This window comes from Gavialis gangeticus, unplaced genomic scaffold, assembly GCF_001723915.1.
Source record: "Gavialis gangeticus isolate Ggan-Ray unplaced genomic scaffold, GavGan_comp1, whole genome shotgun sequence".
Taxonomy (NCBI): domain Eukaryota; kingdom Metazoa; phylum Chordata; order Crocodylia; family Gavialidae; genus Gavialis; species Gavialis gangeticus.
The window spans coordinates 3,578,564-3,589,540 of record NW_017729000.1 but is presented as its reverse complement, the minus strand read 5'-3'; the positions used below and the strand labels follow the sequence as shown (position 1 = coordinate 3,589,540).

The following is a 10,977-nucleotide window of genomic DNA, read 5'->3' as shown; positions in this document are numbered from 1 at the left end:
CTCGCGCACCCAGAAGTACACCAGTAACATCACCTACTACTTTGACAACATCAGCAGCACCGAGCTGTACAGCGTGGACCAGGAGCTGCTCAAGGACTACATCAAGCGCCAGATGTAAGTCCCAGCTTGGGTCCTCTGCTCCCAGCCAGCGTGGGGATGGGGGCCGCGCATGTGTCTGACCTCCCCCCTGTTGCCTTCGCAGCGAGTACTACTTCAGTGTGGACAACCTGGAGCGGGACTTCTTCCTGCGGCGCAAGATGGACTCGGGCGGCTTCCTCCCCATCACCCTCATTGCCAGCTTCCACCGGGTGCAGGCCCTGACCACAGACATCAGCCTCATCATTAAGGTGAGGCGCCGGCGCACTTTGGGGTGTGGGTAGGTCCGTGTGATGCCCTGAAAAGCGAAGCTGTGTCCTTCCTGGCGGTTCGAGGCACTGAGGCGGGTATGGGATCAAGGGGAGACCTGGGGGCCCAGGTCTGGGCTGTCTGCGGCTGCTGCGTCCCAGTAATCGTGCCGCTGCGGGGCTGGGTGTCTCCAGGCGCTGAAGGACAGCAAGGTGGTGGAGATTGTGGACCAGAAGATTAGAAGAAAGGAGCAGCCTGAGAAATGGCCCTTGCCTGGCCCTCCCATGGCAGACTACACGCAGACCGACTTCTCCCAGCTCATCAACTGCCCCGAGTTCGTGCCCCGACAGAGCTTCCAGAAGGAGACAGGTGGGTGGCGCGAAGGCAGCTGGTGGCACGTGCCCATGAGCTGCTGCAGGCAGACTGGGGTCGGGGCCGGAGGGGGTATTGTGGGGTGAGGGGAGCAAGCTGGAGCGTGCCGGGTCTGAAGGGCGTGTCCGTCTCCTGCGTAGAGTCCGCACCGGGCTCCCCCCGTGCCGCTAGCCCGGTGCCTACCAAGACGGAGGAGGTCAGCAACCTGAAGACGATGCCCAAGGGCCTGTCCGCCAGCCTGCCCGACCTGGACTCGGAGACGTGGATCGAAGTGAAGAAGAGGCCCCGGCCCTCCCCAGCCAGGCCCAAGGTGCTGTGCGGTGCTCGGACCCTGGGGGAAGCCTGGGGCAGTAGCTCTGGGCAGGCAGGGCCCTGAGGTGGCTCCTGGGTTTGGTTTGCATGGGCCACGTCTCTCCTCTCCTCTCTGCCCGTCCACCCAAACGCGTTATGGAGCCAGTCCCTGGGTGCCCTGCTTGCCTTGGGGCGGGGAAGCAGGGGGCTGGCTGAGGAGATGCTCCTGTCCTGAGGGGCTGGGCACCCCCAAAGCCCTGTGGGCTGTGAGAAGCCATGAGTGGAGGTCGGGCCTTGCAGCACCACGCTGCTGCCTTGTCTTACCTGGTACATCCCAAGGACAGAGCTGTGGGGCAGCCAAGGAGAGCTCAGCTGAGGAGCCTGGAGCTCCCTGGGTCTGGTGGTCTCCAAGCAGCCCAGTCCCCCACAGCCTTCCCCCCCTGCTCTTGCCCACGCCTGCAGAAAGCGGAGGAGTCGAAAACGCCGCAGAAGCAGAAGGACCAGGACGAGCCGGAGGAGCTGGACTTCCTGTTCGATGAGGAGATGGAGCAGATGGATGGGCGTAAGAACACCTTCACTGACTGGTCAGATGAGGACTCGGACTACGAGATCGATGACCGCGATGTCAACAAGATCCTCATCGTCACGCAGACGCCCCCCTACCTACGCCGCCACCCCGGGGGTGACCGGACCGGCAACCACACCTCCCGGGCCAAAATGAGCTCGGAGCTAGCCAAGGTGATCAACGACGGGCTGTACTACTACGAGCAGGACCTGTGGACCGAGCAGTTCGAGCCCGAGTACTCGCAGATCAAGGTGAGCGCCGGGCTGCGGGTTATCTTCGCGGGCCACGTCTGCACACTAGGGGGTTAATTCAATTTAGTAAATCCAGTGAAAACTGCTGTATGGACACTCCCGGCTTCTGCCCAGCACCCAGTTGACTTGGGTTTACTCCGTGCTGCCCTGCAGTGCGTCAGGCTGGCCTGGACTGGACGTGGGAGTGTGTCCACCCAGTTTGCAATGAGCTTCTTGGGTGTGGATGAGCCCTGGAGCCAGTGCAGTGAGGGCATCATATGGAGACGAGCCTGGAGCATGCCCAGCTGACAGGGCGCCCATCAGGAGAGCAGGGCCGACTTGGCCTGTAGCCTCCAGCCTTGGCGGGAGGGTGGTACGTGCGTGTCTGCTCCAGGAAAGTCCAGCTCCCAGGATGGGGCTCTTGGCTGTATTGGGTGGACCTGTAGGTCCTGGGAGCAGGAGGAGGTGCCAGTACAGGCTCTGCATCCTCTTTGTTACCTTTCTGCTGCAGCAAGAAGTGGAGAATTTCAAGAAGGTGAATATGATCAGCAGGGAGCAGTTTGACACCCTCACCCCAGAGCCCCCGGTCGATCCGAACCAGGAAGTCCCTCCTGGACCCCCCCGGTTCCAGCAAGGTAAGAGGTGCCATAGTCTGGGCACAGGAGAAGGTGGATGCGGCCTGCTGGAAACATGGCTTCTCCAGCACGTGGGCCCTGGTGCCTGGGGGCAGCACAGCGAGGAACTGGACGGACCTGCCAGGCAGGATGTGCCTCCTGAGCCTTGCGTGGTGTGCTTGGCCCGTCGGCTGTTGTTAGGGGCTCTGCGGTGGTGCCTGTGTTGTGCTCACACTGTATGCTCATGTGCAACCAAGGGCTCGCCCTGACCCTAACCCTGCGCTTCTCCCGCCAGTCCCCACCGATGCGCTGGCCAACAAGCTCTTCGGCGTCCCTGAGCCATCGACCATCGCCCGGTCTCTGCCAACGACTGTGCCAGAATCGCCCAACTACCGCAACGCCAGGACGCCGCGCACCCCACGCACGCCGCAGCTCAAAGACCCGACTCAGACACCGCGGTTTTACCCAGTCGTGAAAGAGGGCAGGACGATAGATGCCAAGGTGAGGGGTGCCTCAGGCCGAGGCATTGTGGGCCGGGTGCGACTCCTGCTCCATGCTGCAGTCAGAGCTGGCGGGGAGATGCCAGGCTGGGAGAAGAGGAGCTCTTACACCGCTGTCTCTTGCAGACTCCCCGCAAGCGGAAGACGAGGCACAGCTCCAACCCTCCCATGGAGTGCCACGTCGGCTGGGTGATGGACTCCCGGGAGCACCGGCCACGGACTGCCTCCATCAGGTGCGGCGGGGCAGGAGGCTGTGGGTGTCGCAGGCGAACTGGGGAGGGAAAGGCATCCTGCCTTGCTGGGGGTGTAACAAAACCCAGACAGGAGCAGTGCAGGGTTGGAGAGCTCCCCCTAGTATTATGCCCATGTACATTGCATTCCCCCTACAAGAGGCTGCAGCCACACTCTCAGCTCTGCTGGTGGGCACCTTGCAGGGAGTTAGATCCCCATGGCTCTGCAGGAGCTGGGTGGGCTGCAACTGCTTGCAGTGGCTAATGGGAGGTTCGGGATGTCGGTGAGCCCTGGGAGAGTGGGAGGAGGTTACCCTGCCCCGGGCCAGTGGCCTCTGATGCCAGAAGGGAAGGAGGCTTGACGGGGACCCTCCATGCTCAGTTCCAGCCCTTCGGAAGGGACCCCGGCCGTGGGGAGCTACGGTTGCACACCGCAGTCGCTGCCCAAGTTCCAGCATCCTTCGCACGAGCTGCTCAAGGAGAATGGCTTCACGCAACACGTGTACCACAAGTACCGTCGGCGCTGCCTTAATGGTGGGTGTGTGGGGCCCCCAGCGCTGGCCAGTGCATTGCACCGCGGCAGGCACGGCGCCCTCGGACCCTGATCTCTGTGCCAGAATGGCCCATGTCGTGGCGGCTGAGCCTGGCTGGGGGCTGCTGCTGGAGTGAGGTCCTTGGCCTTGCTGGCTGGGAGTTAATGGGGGAAGCTGCTTGTCACTGGAGGCTATGGAGGCCGAGATTCACCAGTTCTGACAAGAGCTTAAATCTATGCTTAAGGGATGGGTGTGCGGGCAGCAGAGCAGTCTGAGCGGTCTCCTCTGACATCCCTACAGCAGTGGTACTGGATGCCCGAGAGGATCTGACCAGGGATGGGTCACATTGGATGGGTCCTCTCTTTCCTCCCTCTGAAACCTCTGCTGTTTGCCACCATTGATGGCAGGGTGCTGCACGGGTCGGGCCGTTGCTCTGACGCAGTGGCACTTCTCATGGCTCTGGGTGTGCCCAGAAATGGCCATGGCTTTGGGAGCCAGGCAGCCCCTGTGCCCATCAACACGTCCCTGGCTGCTACCAGGGGTGGGGTGCAGCCTCTTTGGTACCCAGCACGGTCCCCTGACCCCAGCGGTCCATGCATCTGCCCCACATCCCAACATAACGGCCTCCCTTCCTGCTCCCCCCTCGCAGAGCGGAAGCGACTGGGCATCGGTCAGTCCCAGGAGATGAACACGCTGTTCCGGTTCTGGTCGTTCTTCCTCCGCGACCACTTCAACAAGAAGATGTACGAGGAGTTCAAGCAGCTGGCTGTGGAGGATGGGAAGGAGGGATACAGGTAGGGGAGACATGGGTCAAGGGACCTGGCCTGCATATGGGGGCAGGGGTGGGGACGTCTCTGGGGTAGGCAGCTGTCCTCATGCATGGAGAGTCGTGGGGGGTTACTGTTTTCTGCCCCCGGCTGCAGCACCGAGGCAACATAGCCGTGCATGGCACTCATGGGCCCGGGCCTCCTCTGCCTTGCAGGTATGGTCTGGAGTGCCTTTTCAGATACTACAGCTACGGACTGGAGAAGAAGTTCCGCCCGGACATCTTCAAGGATTTCCAAGAAGAAACCATCAAGGATTATGAAGCCGGTAGGTGGCTCTTTCAGCTGCTCCTGGCACGGCCATGGGATCCCACCAAGTCGGGTTTGCCTCCCAGGGGCTTCCTCTGATCACTTTTGAGGGGCAGTCACATGCTGCTCCATGTTGGCCAGGTGGGAGCAAGGACGGGCGAGCACCAGGGGCCCGTGAGGATCCGTGGGGCAGGACACAGGCTGTTGGGCTCTGTCCAACTCTGCAACCATACAGCAAGTGTGGGCTGCTGGTGCATGTTGCCCATTCGTGACAGGCTGTACCCTCACCTGGTCCAACCTAGGGAGGGTTGGACCCAGGATTTCTCAGCCCTCTCAGGGTGTCTAATGCCCCTCTGGGTCCCCACCTGGGGGTGGCATCACCTGGGCACTAATCAGGCGCGACCTGACCGGAGGTTGGCAGTCAGCAGGCTGTGGAGCCTGCTGAGGCCATGCTGACCCCAGCCTTCATACCCCTCCACACCACAGGGCAACTCTACGGGCTTGAAAAGTTCTGGGCCTTCTTGAAATATTCCAAAGCCAAAAATCTGGACATTGACAGCAAACTGCAAGAATACCTCAGCAAGTTCAAGCGCCTCGAGGACTTCCGCGTGGACGTGAGTATGTGGGCGGTCTCCTCCGTGTGGGGACATCTCAGCCTGGGGTGGGAGTGACCAGACACCTGCAGCAACACCCGGTGCGGCGTCTGGGCCATTGCGGGAGGGTCTGCTCTGCTCCTGGGCTGCAGGGGCCTAGACCCGGAGACTTGGAGCTGAGCTGTTCTCAGTGGGGGCAGATGACAGGACAAGGAGCAATGGGCTCAAGCTGCAGCAAGGGAAGTTGAGGTTGGATATTAAAAAAAACTTTCTCATAGTAAAGCCCTGGAACAGGTTACCCAGAGAGGTGATGGAGTCTCCATCTTTGGAGGGGTTTAAGACCCATGTAGACTCTTCGCTGGGATGCTGTAGGTGGGGCTGGTCCTGCTTTGAGCAGGGGGTTGGACTAGATGTGACCTGAGGCCCCCTCATTTTCTGATTCTATACCCTACCCCTGGTAAGGACGAGGCCAAGTTTGCCCTTTATCCCACATGGGGTCAAACCGGGAATCTGAAAGCACTCCATGCTTGAGACGGGGGTGGGGGATGCAGCAGGGGGGACATTTTGCCCTCCAGCTCCGTTAGTTGGCAGGCCAGTGGCTCTCCGGGACAGACGAGTCCAAGCCCTGTGCAATATAGCCTGCTGTGGCCCAGAGCCTCCATGCACTCCCCAGTCCGATAGCTCAAGATGGAAAAGAGGGTTCAAGACCTCCATGAAGGCTGCTGCAGAGGTCACGGGTGTGTGGGTGATGGAGCCAGGGGTGAGGGGTAGCCCAGGGTTGGGTGGCGGGCATGATAGAGCCAGCTGGAGCCCTTTCCTCTGGTGCCTGGAGCCCTGGGTGCAGGGGGAGGGGATCAAAGCTGAGCTGCCCCCAAGCAGCACTAGGCACGGCAGGGCCGCTCTGATGCCAGCGCCTGGTCTGTTCCAGCCGCCCATGGGGGAGGAAGGCGGGCAGAAGAGATACCCGTCGACGGCAGGAGGAGACGGGAGGAAGCGCTACCCATCCCAGTCTTCTAGCAAGCCGGTCAGCCAGCCCCCTGCCTCATCCGGCCAGCCCGCCAGAGAGGATGCCAAACCCCCGAGCCAGACAGCCCCGGCCACGGCAGCTGTGGACCCTCACGCGCTGGGGAAGTAGCGAATATCAAGCTGCTGCTTCCTGCTGGGCGAGGGGGGTTGGCGGGGAGCTGGACCGGGGAGGGGAGGAGTGAGTGAGTGAGTGAGGTTGGGGGTGGGCAGGACGGAGCGACGAGGCGGGTGCCTGTGAACCGAATCGAATCGGATCGGCTGCTTGGGGGAACCCTTCAACGCACTCGCGGCTGGACAAGACTCTCCACGCCGAAACCGCCTCTGCTTGCTGTACGTCGCCGGCCGGAGCCAGACCCCCACACTTCAATGTCTTAGCTTCTTTCTTTTTTTCCGGGTGGGTTGGGAAGAGGGAGAGATGTTTTGGTTTTTTTTTTCCCTTTTTTATTAATATATATATCAAGTTTTAAATTATTGATCGAGGTTCGTCGGGATGGATTGCCACCGCTCAGCTCCACGCAGCCCCTTCCCACCCCCCACCCTGCCTCCGGCCACCCCTCGGCCCAGAGGAGTGAGATTTCCACCCGCCCCCAGGAGCGACCTCCTGGCTCTTCTGGGCTGGCTGCGACCCCGTGGAGCCCTGTCACCGTGAGCAGGCCGGCGCCTACCCCTTCTGGGGCTGCAGTGGATCCAGAGCATCACCCCCGGGGTCGACCTCTCCTCCCCTCGATTTTTGCCCTTCCTCCACAGACACTTGGAAGTCAACCAAAGGAGCTTTGCCAAGCGAGGGCTGCCTCCCTCCGAGCTCGGCTGATGCCTTCCACGCCCGGACTGCAGGCAGGGGGGCCGGGAATGCTGCACGGAGCCCCCTCCCAAAGTGCCGCCGGGCATGCACAGAGACGGGCCTGCGCCCAGGCGCTTTCTCTTCCTTTCGCTTAATGACTTGCACGTGGAAAACCAACCAACCGGAGCCCCCGGACTGTGGGGACTCTTCTCCCTTTGCTGCTTCCTTGGAAATAATTATTCAAAACAAACAAACAAACAAAGAAGTTGCCTTATGGTGGAGCTGGAACTCGGAGACCTGCCGGCTCCCCTCCCCGACGCCAGCCGGGACCCCTCTTCTTCCCCGCCTCCAGCCGAGAGGCTCATTGCGGGGCCGACGGGCAACACCCTGCGATGCCACTTTTGTGGCCTCGGGGAATGTGGCGTCAGACACACGGACGACCTGGCCCCCGTTGCAGCCCGGCTGTGGGCCTCGCTCCTGGCGGAGGCAGCGTCCTCCAAGACTTGTGCTATTACGTAGTGGATGCTGATACACGTATATACTGTTGTAGTGCCCTCCCTGCTGTCGCCTCGCTCAGACTCACAGGGTGACTGCCGTTGTCTTTCCCCTCCCACCAGCCCCCTAGGCAGGGGCATCTCAGTCTGTTACACTCATGCTGGGAGGGGGGGCACTGGGAGATGCAGCTGTGGCAGGTGAACGACTGATTCCTCACTGCGGAGGAGAGAAGCCCCTGGAGCAGGTGACCGGTGCCACACATGCTGGGCAGAGGTAGGGTTGTATTGAAGGTGAGTCTGGAAGGTGGCTCCCTGGTTTCTCCTGCAGGTTTCCCTGGGTGCACAGGGATTGTGTCTACCCACCCATCCTCTCCAGGGTTTGGGTCTGTGCGGTCCAGCCGGGCAAGGCAAGCAGGGCTGCCGTGTGCTAGCCTGAATGCAGCAGGAAACAGCTGAGGAGCAAAGCTGTTCAGGGATCTTGGACCAAGTGACTGAGCCTGCCAGTGGTGTGGTAGAAGAGAGGAATTGCCCCCAAGGCAAGCTGCATGCAAGCTGGGGGACTCAGGCTTCTGGTGCAAAGGTGGAAGTGGCTTCCCCTGGTGCCGTGTGCAGGGGAGATGCTTACATGACCCCAGGCTCTGCTTCCATCCACGAGGGCCAGGGCTCTGCTGTCAGGCGTGTGCCCTGCCCGCTGTCCTTGCAAAGCACAGGAGGCTGCTCAGTGAGCGGGTACTGGGACGCCTCAGGTCTGGAGGGTGCAGCGTACACCTACCCGTTTGCAGTGTTTTAAGAGGGTAGCCGTTCACCTCCCACATGTTCCACGGTTGGGGTGCTGCAGCCCGCGCGGGGCTTGAGTCTGCTGCTTTGTATGGAGGGACGTGAGAGTTGCAGGGAAGAGTCACTGGAGCCCAGAGGAGAGCTGGGCCCAATGTGCTGGGCAGGGGCTCCCGAGCAGCTGAGGGTTTGCTTGTGGGTCTTGTGTAGCAGGAGGCAGCCATGAGCAGCCTGTGGACCATGCTCAGCAAAAGATGCCACTCAGACTGACCCTGCACAGGAGGTGCTGCTTTTGCGAGGGAGCCAAGGCCTGGCAACACTAGCCTGCAGTTGGTACTGCTTGAGGGCCTGGTGTCCATGTACAAGCCTCCTTGGGCTTTGGGGCAGCAGGGCTTCCCTGTGTGGGGCCTGGTTTCAAACCTCCTCTTAAATCCTGGAGGGTTGGAGCCAGGTGGGGAGGGTGAGTCTGGAGCAGCAGGAGGTTGTCTGGAAGGTCATGCATTCTCCTTCCACCCAAGCACCTGCCTCGTTGCAACCGAACAGATTGGACACGAGGAGCCGGTCCACTCTGGCCATCGTTGCTGCTGGGCAGTAGGGCCAGAGACGGTCCAGGGGACCCAGAAATCCAAGCTGATTCTTTTGAGGTTAGAGTTTTGTGGGCTTTTTTTAATCTGCCAGGCTTAGACCCTCTCAGATTTCAGCCCAGAGCATCATCCTCTCTGCACTAACTCAGCGAGTGGTCACGCAAATCAGCATGGGTGGGTGGCCAGAAGCGAGGTCCCAGCTATGGCACCACAGCCCTGATCCACAGGCCATTGAGGAATAGGTGGCTGTTGAGTCGGGTATTGATGGGCTATGTCTTGCATTGCTGCAGAAAAGACTAGTGGAGGCAGGGGAGAGATGGATGTAACTGGTAGAAAGAGGCGGCTGCGTTGCCTCCTGCAGACTGTAAGAAGCCGAGGCTGTTGAGCCCTGTTCTACCCACTGCTCGAAAGCCAGCGTCTGCATTAAGGGGAGACAAGACGGTTCTGCAGGCACAGCCCTGTCCTGCCCCACTATATAACAATGTATATAGAGAGGAGATGGCACATGCCTCGGAGGGGAGAGGGGTGCCGCTTTGGCAGGAGAGGGAGCAGCAGCAAGGCTTCCCCGGGAAGGAGCGTGGCTTTTCTCCTCGCATGGGGCTGTCCGTCGCGACCCTCCTGCCTTGCTCGGGCTGTTTCTGAGGGGTCTGTGCCTGTCCGGTTCCACAGCTTGGATTCCTGCGTCCCACGGCCCCTGGCTCAGCAGCAGCTGTTGCCTCCTGTCTTCAGGCAGGCCCGAGCTGAGGTTGAGCCAAGGAAACGGTTTGCAAAGCAGAAGCCGGCTGTCCTCCCAGCTGCCCCGGGGAGAACGGTTGGCCGATGCCGTTCCCAGGGGTTTTCTCTGGGTGCATAAGATCAGACACGTCTCCTGTCCAGGGTCCGGTGCATCGAATGCCATTCTCATAAATGCTGGCAATTGTGACCGGGTCCAGACCCAGTGGCTCGGGGCCATCTGTTGCGCCTCTGCTTCCGCGCGGGGGGCTCGTCGCCCGTAATCATTGGATTCCACAGCCCCTCCTTTGCTTCTCGGTCGACCGTACTGTAACAAAAGGTATCCGATGCCTTTTTGCACCACCCCGCCGTACTCCTGCGCACGTGCGACGCCGCAGAGGGGAGCCTTTCCGCTGTTAACACCTCTCGGATACTTGGTTTCGTTTTCTCAAACCACAACACAAACCCCACCCGTGAAGACCTGTACATGTCGCAGATTGTGCTTGCAGCGTGCTCTTTCCTCTGTGCGTCTCTTCTCCAAGACTTTGGTTTTGTCAGTAGCTCACTTCTTCCAATCAACGCTAGGCTCTTCGTAGGGAGAGGGTTGCTACACGTGATGGGAAATGCCTCGCTGGCTCCGTTGAGTTTTTGTTTCTGATCCCTGTAATGCAAAATGAATTTTTTTTTTTTTTTTTTTTTTGGAAAAGCATTTCATCTCAGTGATGTGGATCGGGTGGAGTGACATACGTGTTTTTGTTGTTTTTTTTTTTTTAAATCCTAGAGGCAATGTTTCAAAGCGTAGTTTACATCTTCACTTTCTGAAGACACTTGAACATAGGACCGATGTATCTGTGACAAGCACACCTTGGTGTTGGAAGCTCCCGAGGGGTGGGAAAAGGGCACGGGCTAAAGCCCCTCCGTTGTCCGCTTTCGTAGCCCTTTCCGTGTCCGGTTGGGCGTACTCTGGTGAACCTCCCCTTTCCTCAGTGCTACATTCCCACTTTGCACCACCCCAGAGCATCAGTCTGGTACAGCATATTGGCTTGTGCCAACGCCATCCTTCGTGGGAGAGCAGTTGGCGTTGCTTCCCTCCCGACATAGCATTGTGTGCCTATGGAGAAGGGCAGCCGACCTCTCCCGTTCCTTAGCCCCTTGTTTTGCTCCCCGGAGAAAGGTCCTGCACTTAGGGTGGCAATTCCTATGCCACGCCACTGTGACTCGGATGCTGAGCTCGACTTGGGGAGGGTTTGTGGGGGGGGGG

At 60.1% G+C, this 10,977-nt stretch overlaps 1 protein-coding gene across 1 annotated transcript in view; it reads left to right on the top strand.

The window, feature by feature from the left end:
- The window catches only part of LARP1 (La ribonucleoprotein domain family member 1), a 119,666-nt gene extending 111,785 nt beyond the window's left edge, over positions 1-7,881 (top strand). Inside the window, exons 9-21 of the mRNA XM_019505959.1 lie at positions 1-114; positions 203-347; positions 540-714; positions 858-1,027; positions 1,471-1,824; positions 2,315-2,438; positions 2,713-2,918; positions 3,044-3,150; positions 3,530-3,681; positions 4,330-4,474; positions 4,663-4,772; positions 5,240-5,367; positions 6,275-7,881. Of these exons, the coding sequence (XP_019361504.1) occupies positions 1-114; positions 203-347; positions 540-714; positions 858-1,027; positions 1,471-1,824; positions 2,315-2,438; positions 2,713-2,918; positions 3,044-3,150; positions 3,530-3,681; positions 4,330-4,474; positions 4,663-4,772; positions 5,240-5,367; positions 6,275-6,481 (2,137 nt within the window). The 3' untranslated portion in view covers positions 6,482-7,881. The remainder of the gene's footprint in view (positions 115-202; positions 348-539; positions 715-857; positions 1,028-1,470; positions 1,825-2,314; positions 2,439-2,712; positions 2,919-3,043; positions 3,151-3,529; positions 3,682-4,329; positions 4,475-4,662; positions 4,773-5,239; positions 5,368-6,274) is intronic.
- The last annotated feature ends 3,096 nt before the right edge of the window (positions 7,882-10,977 follow it).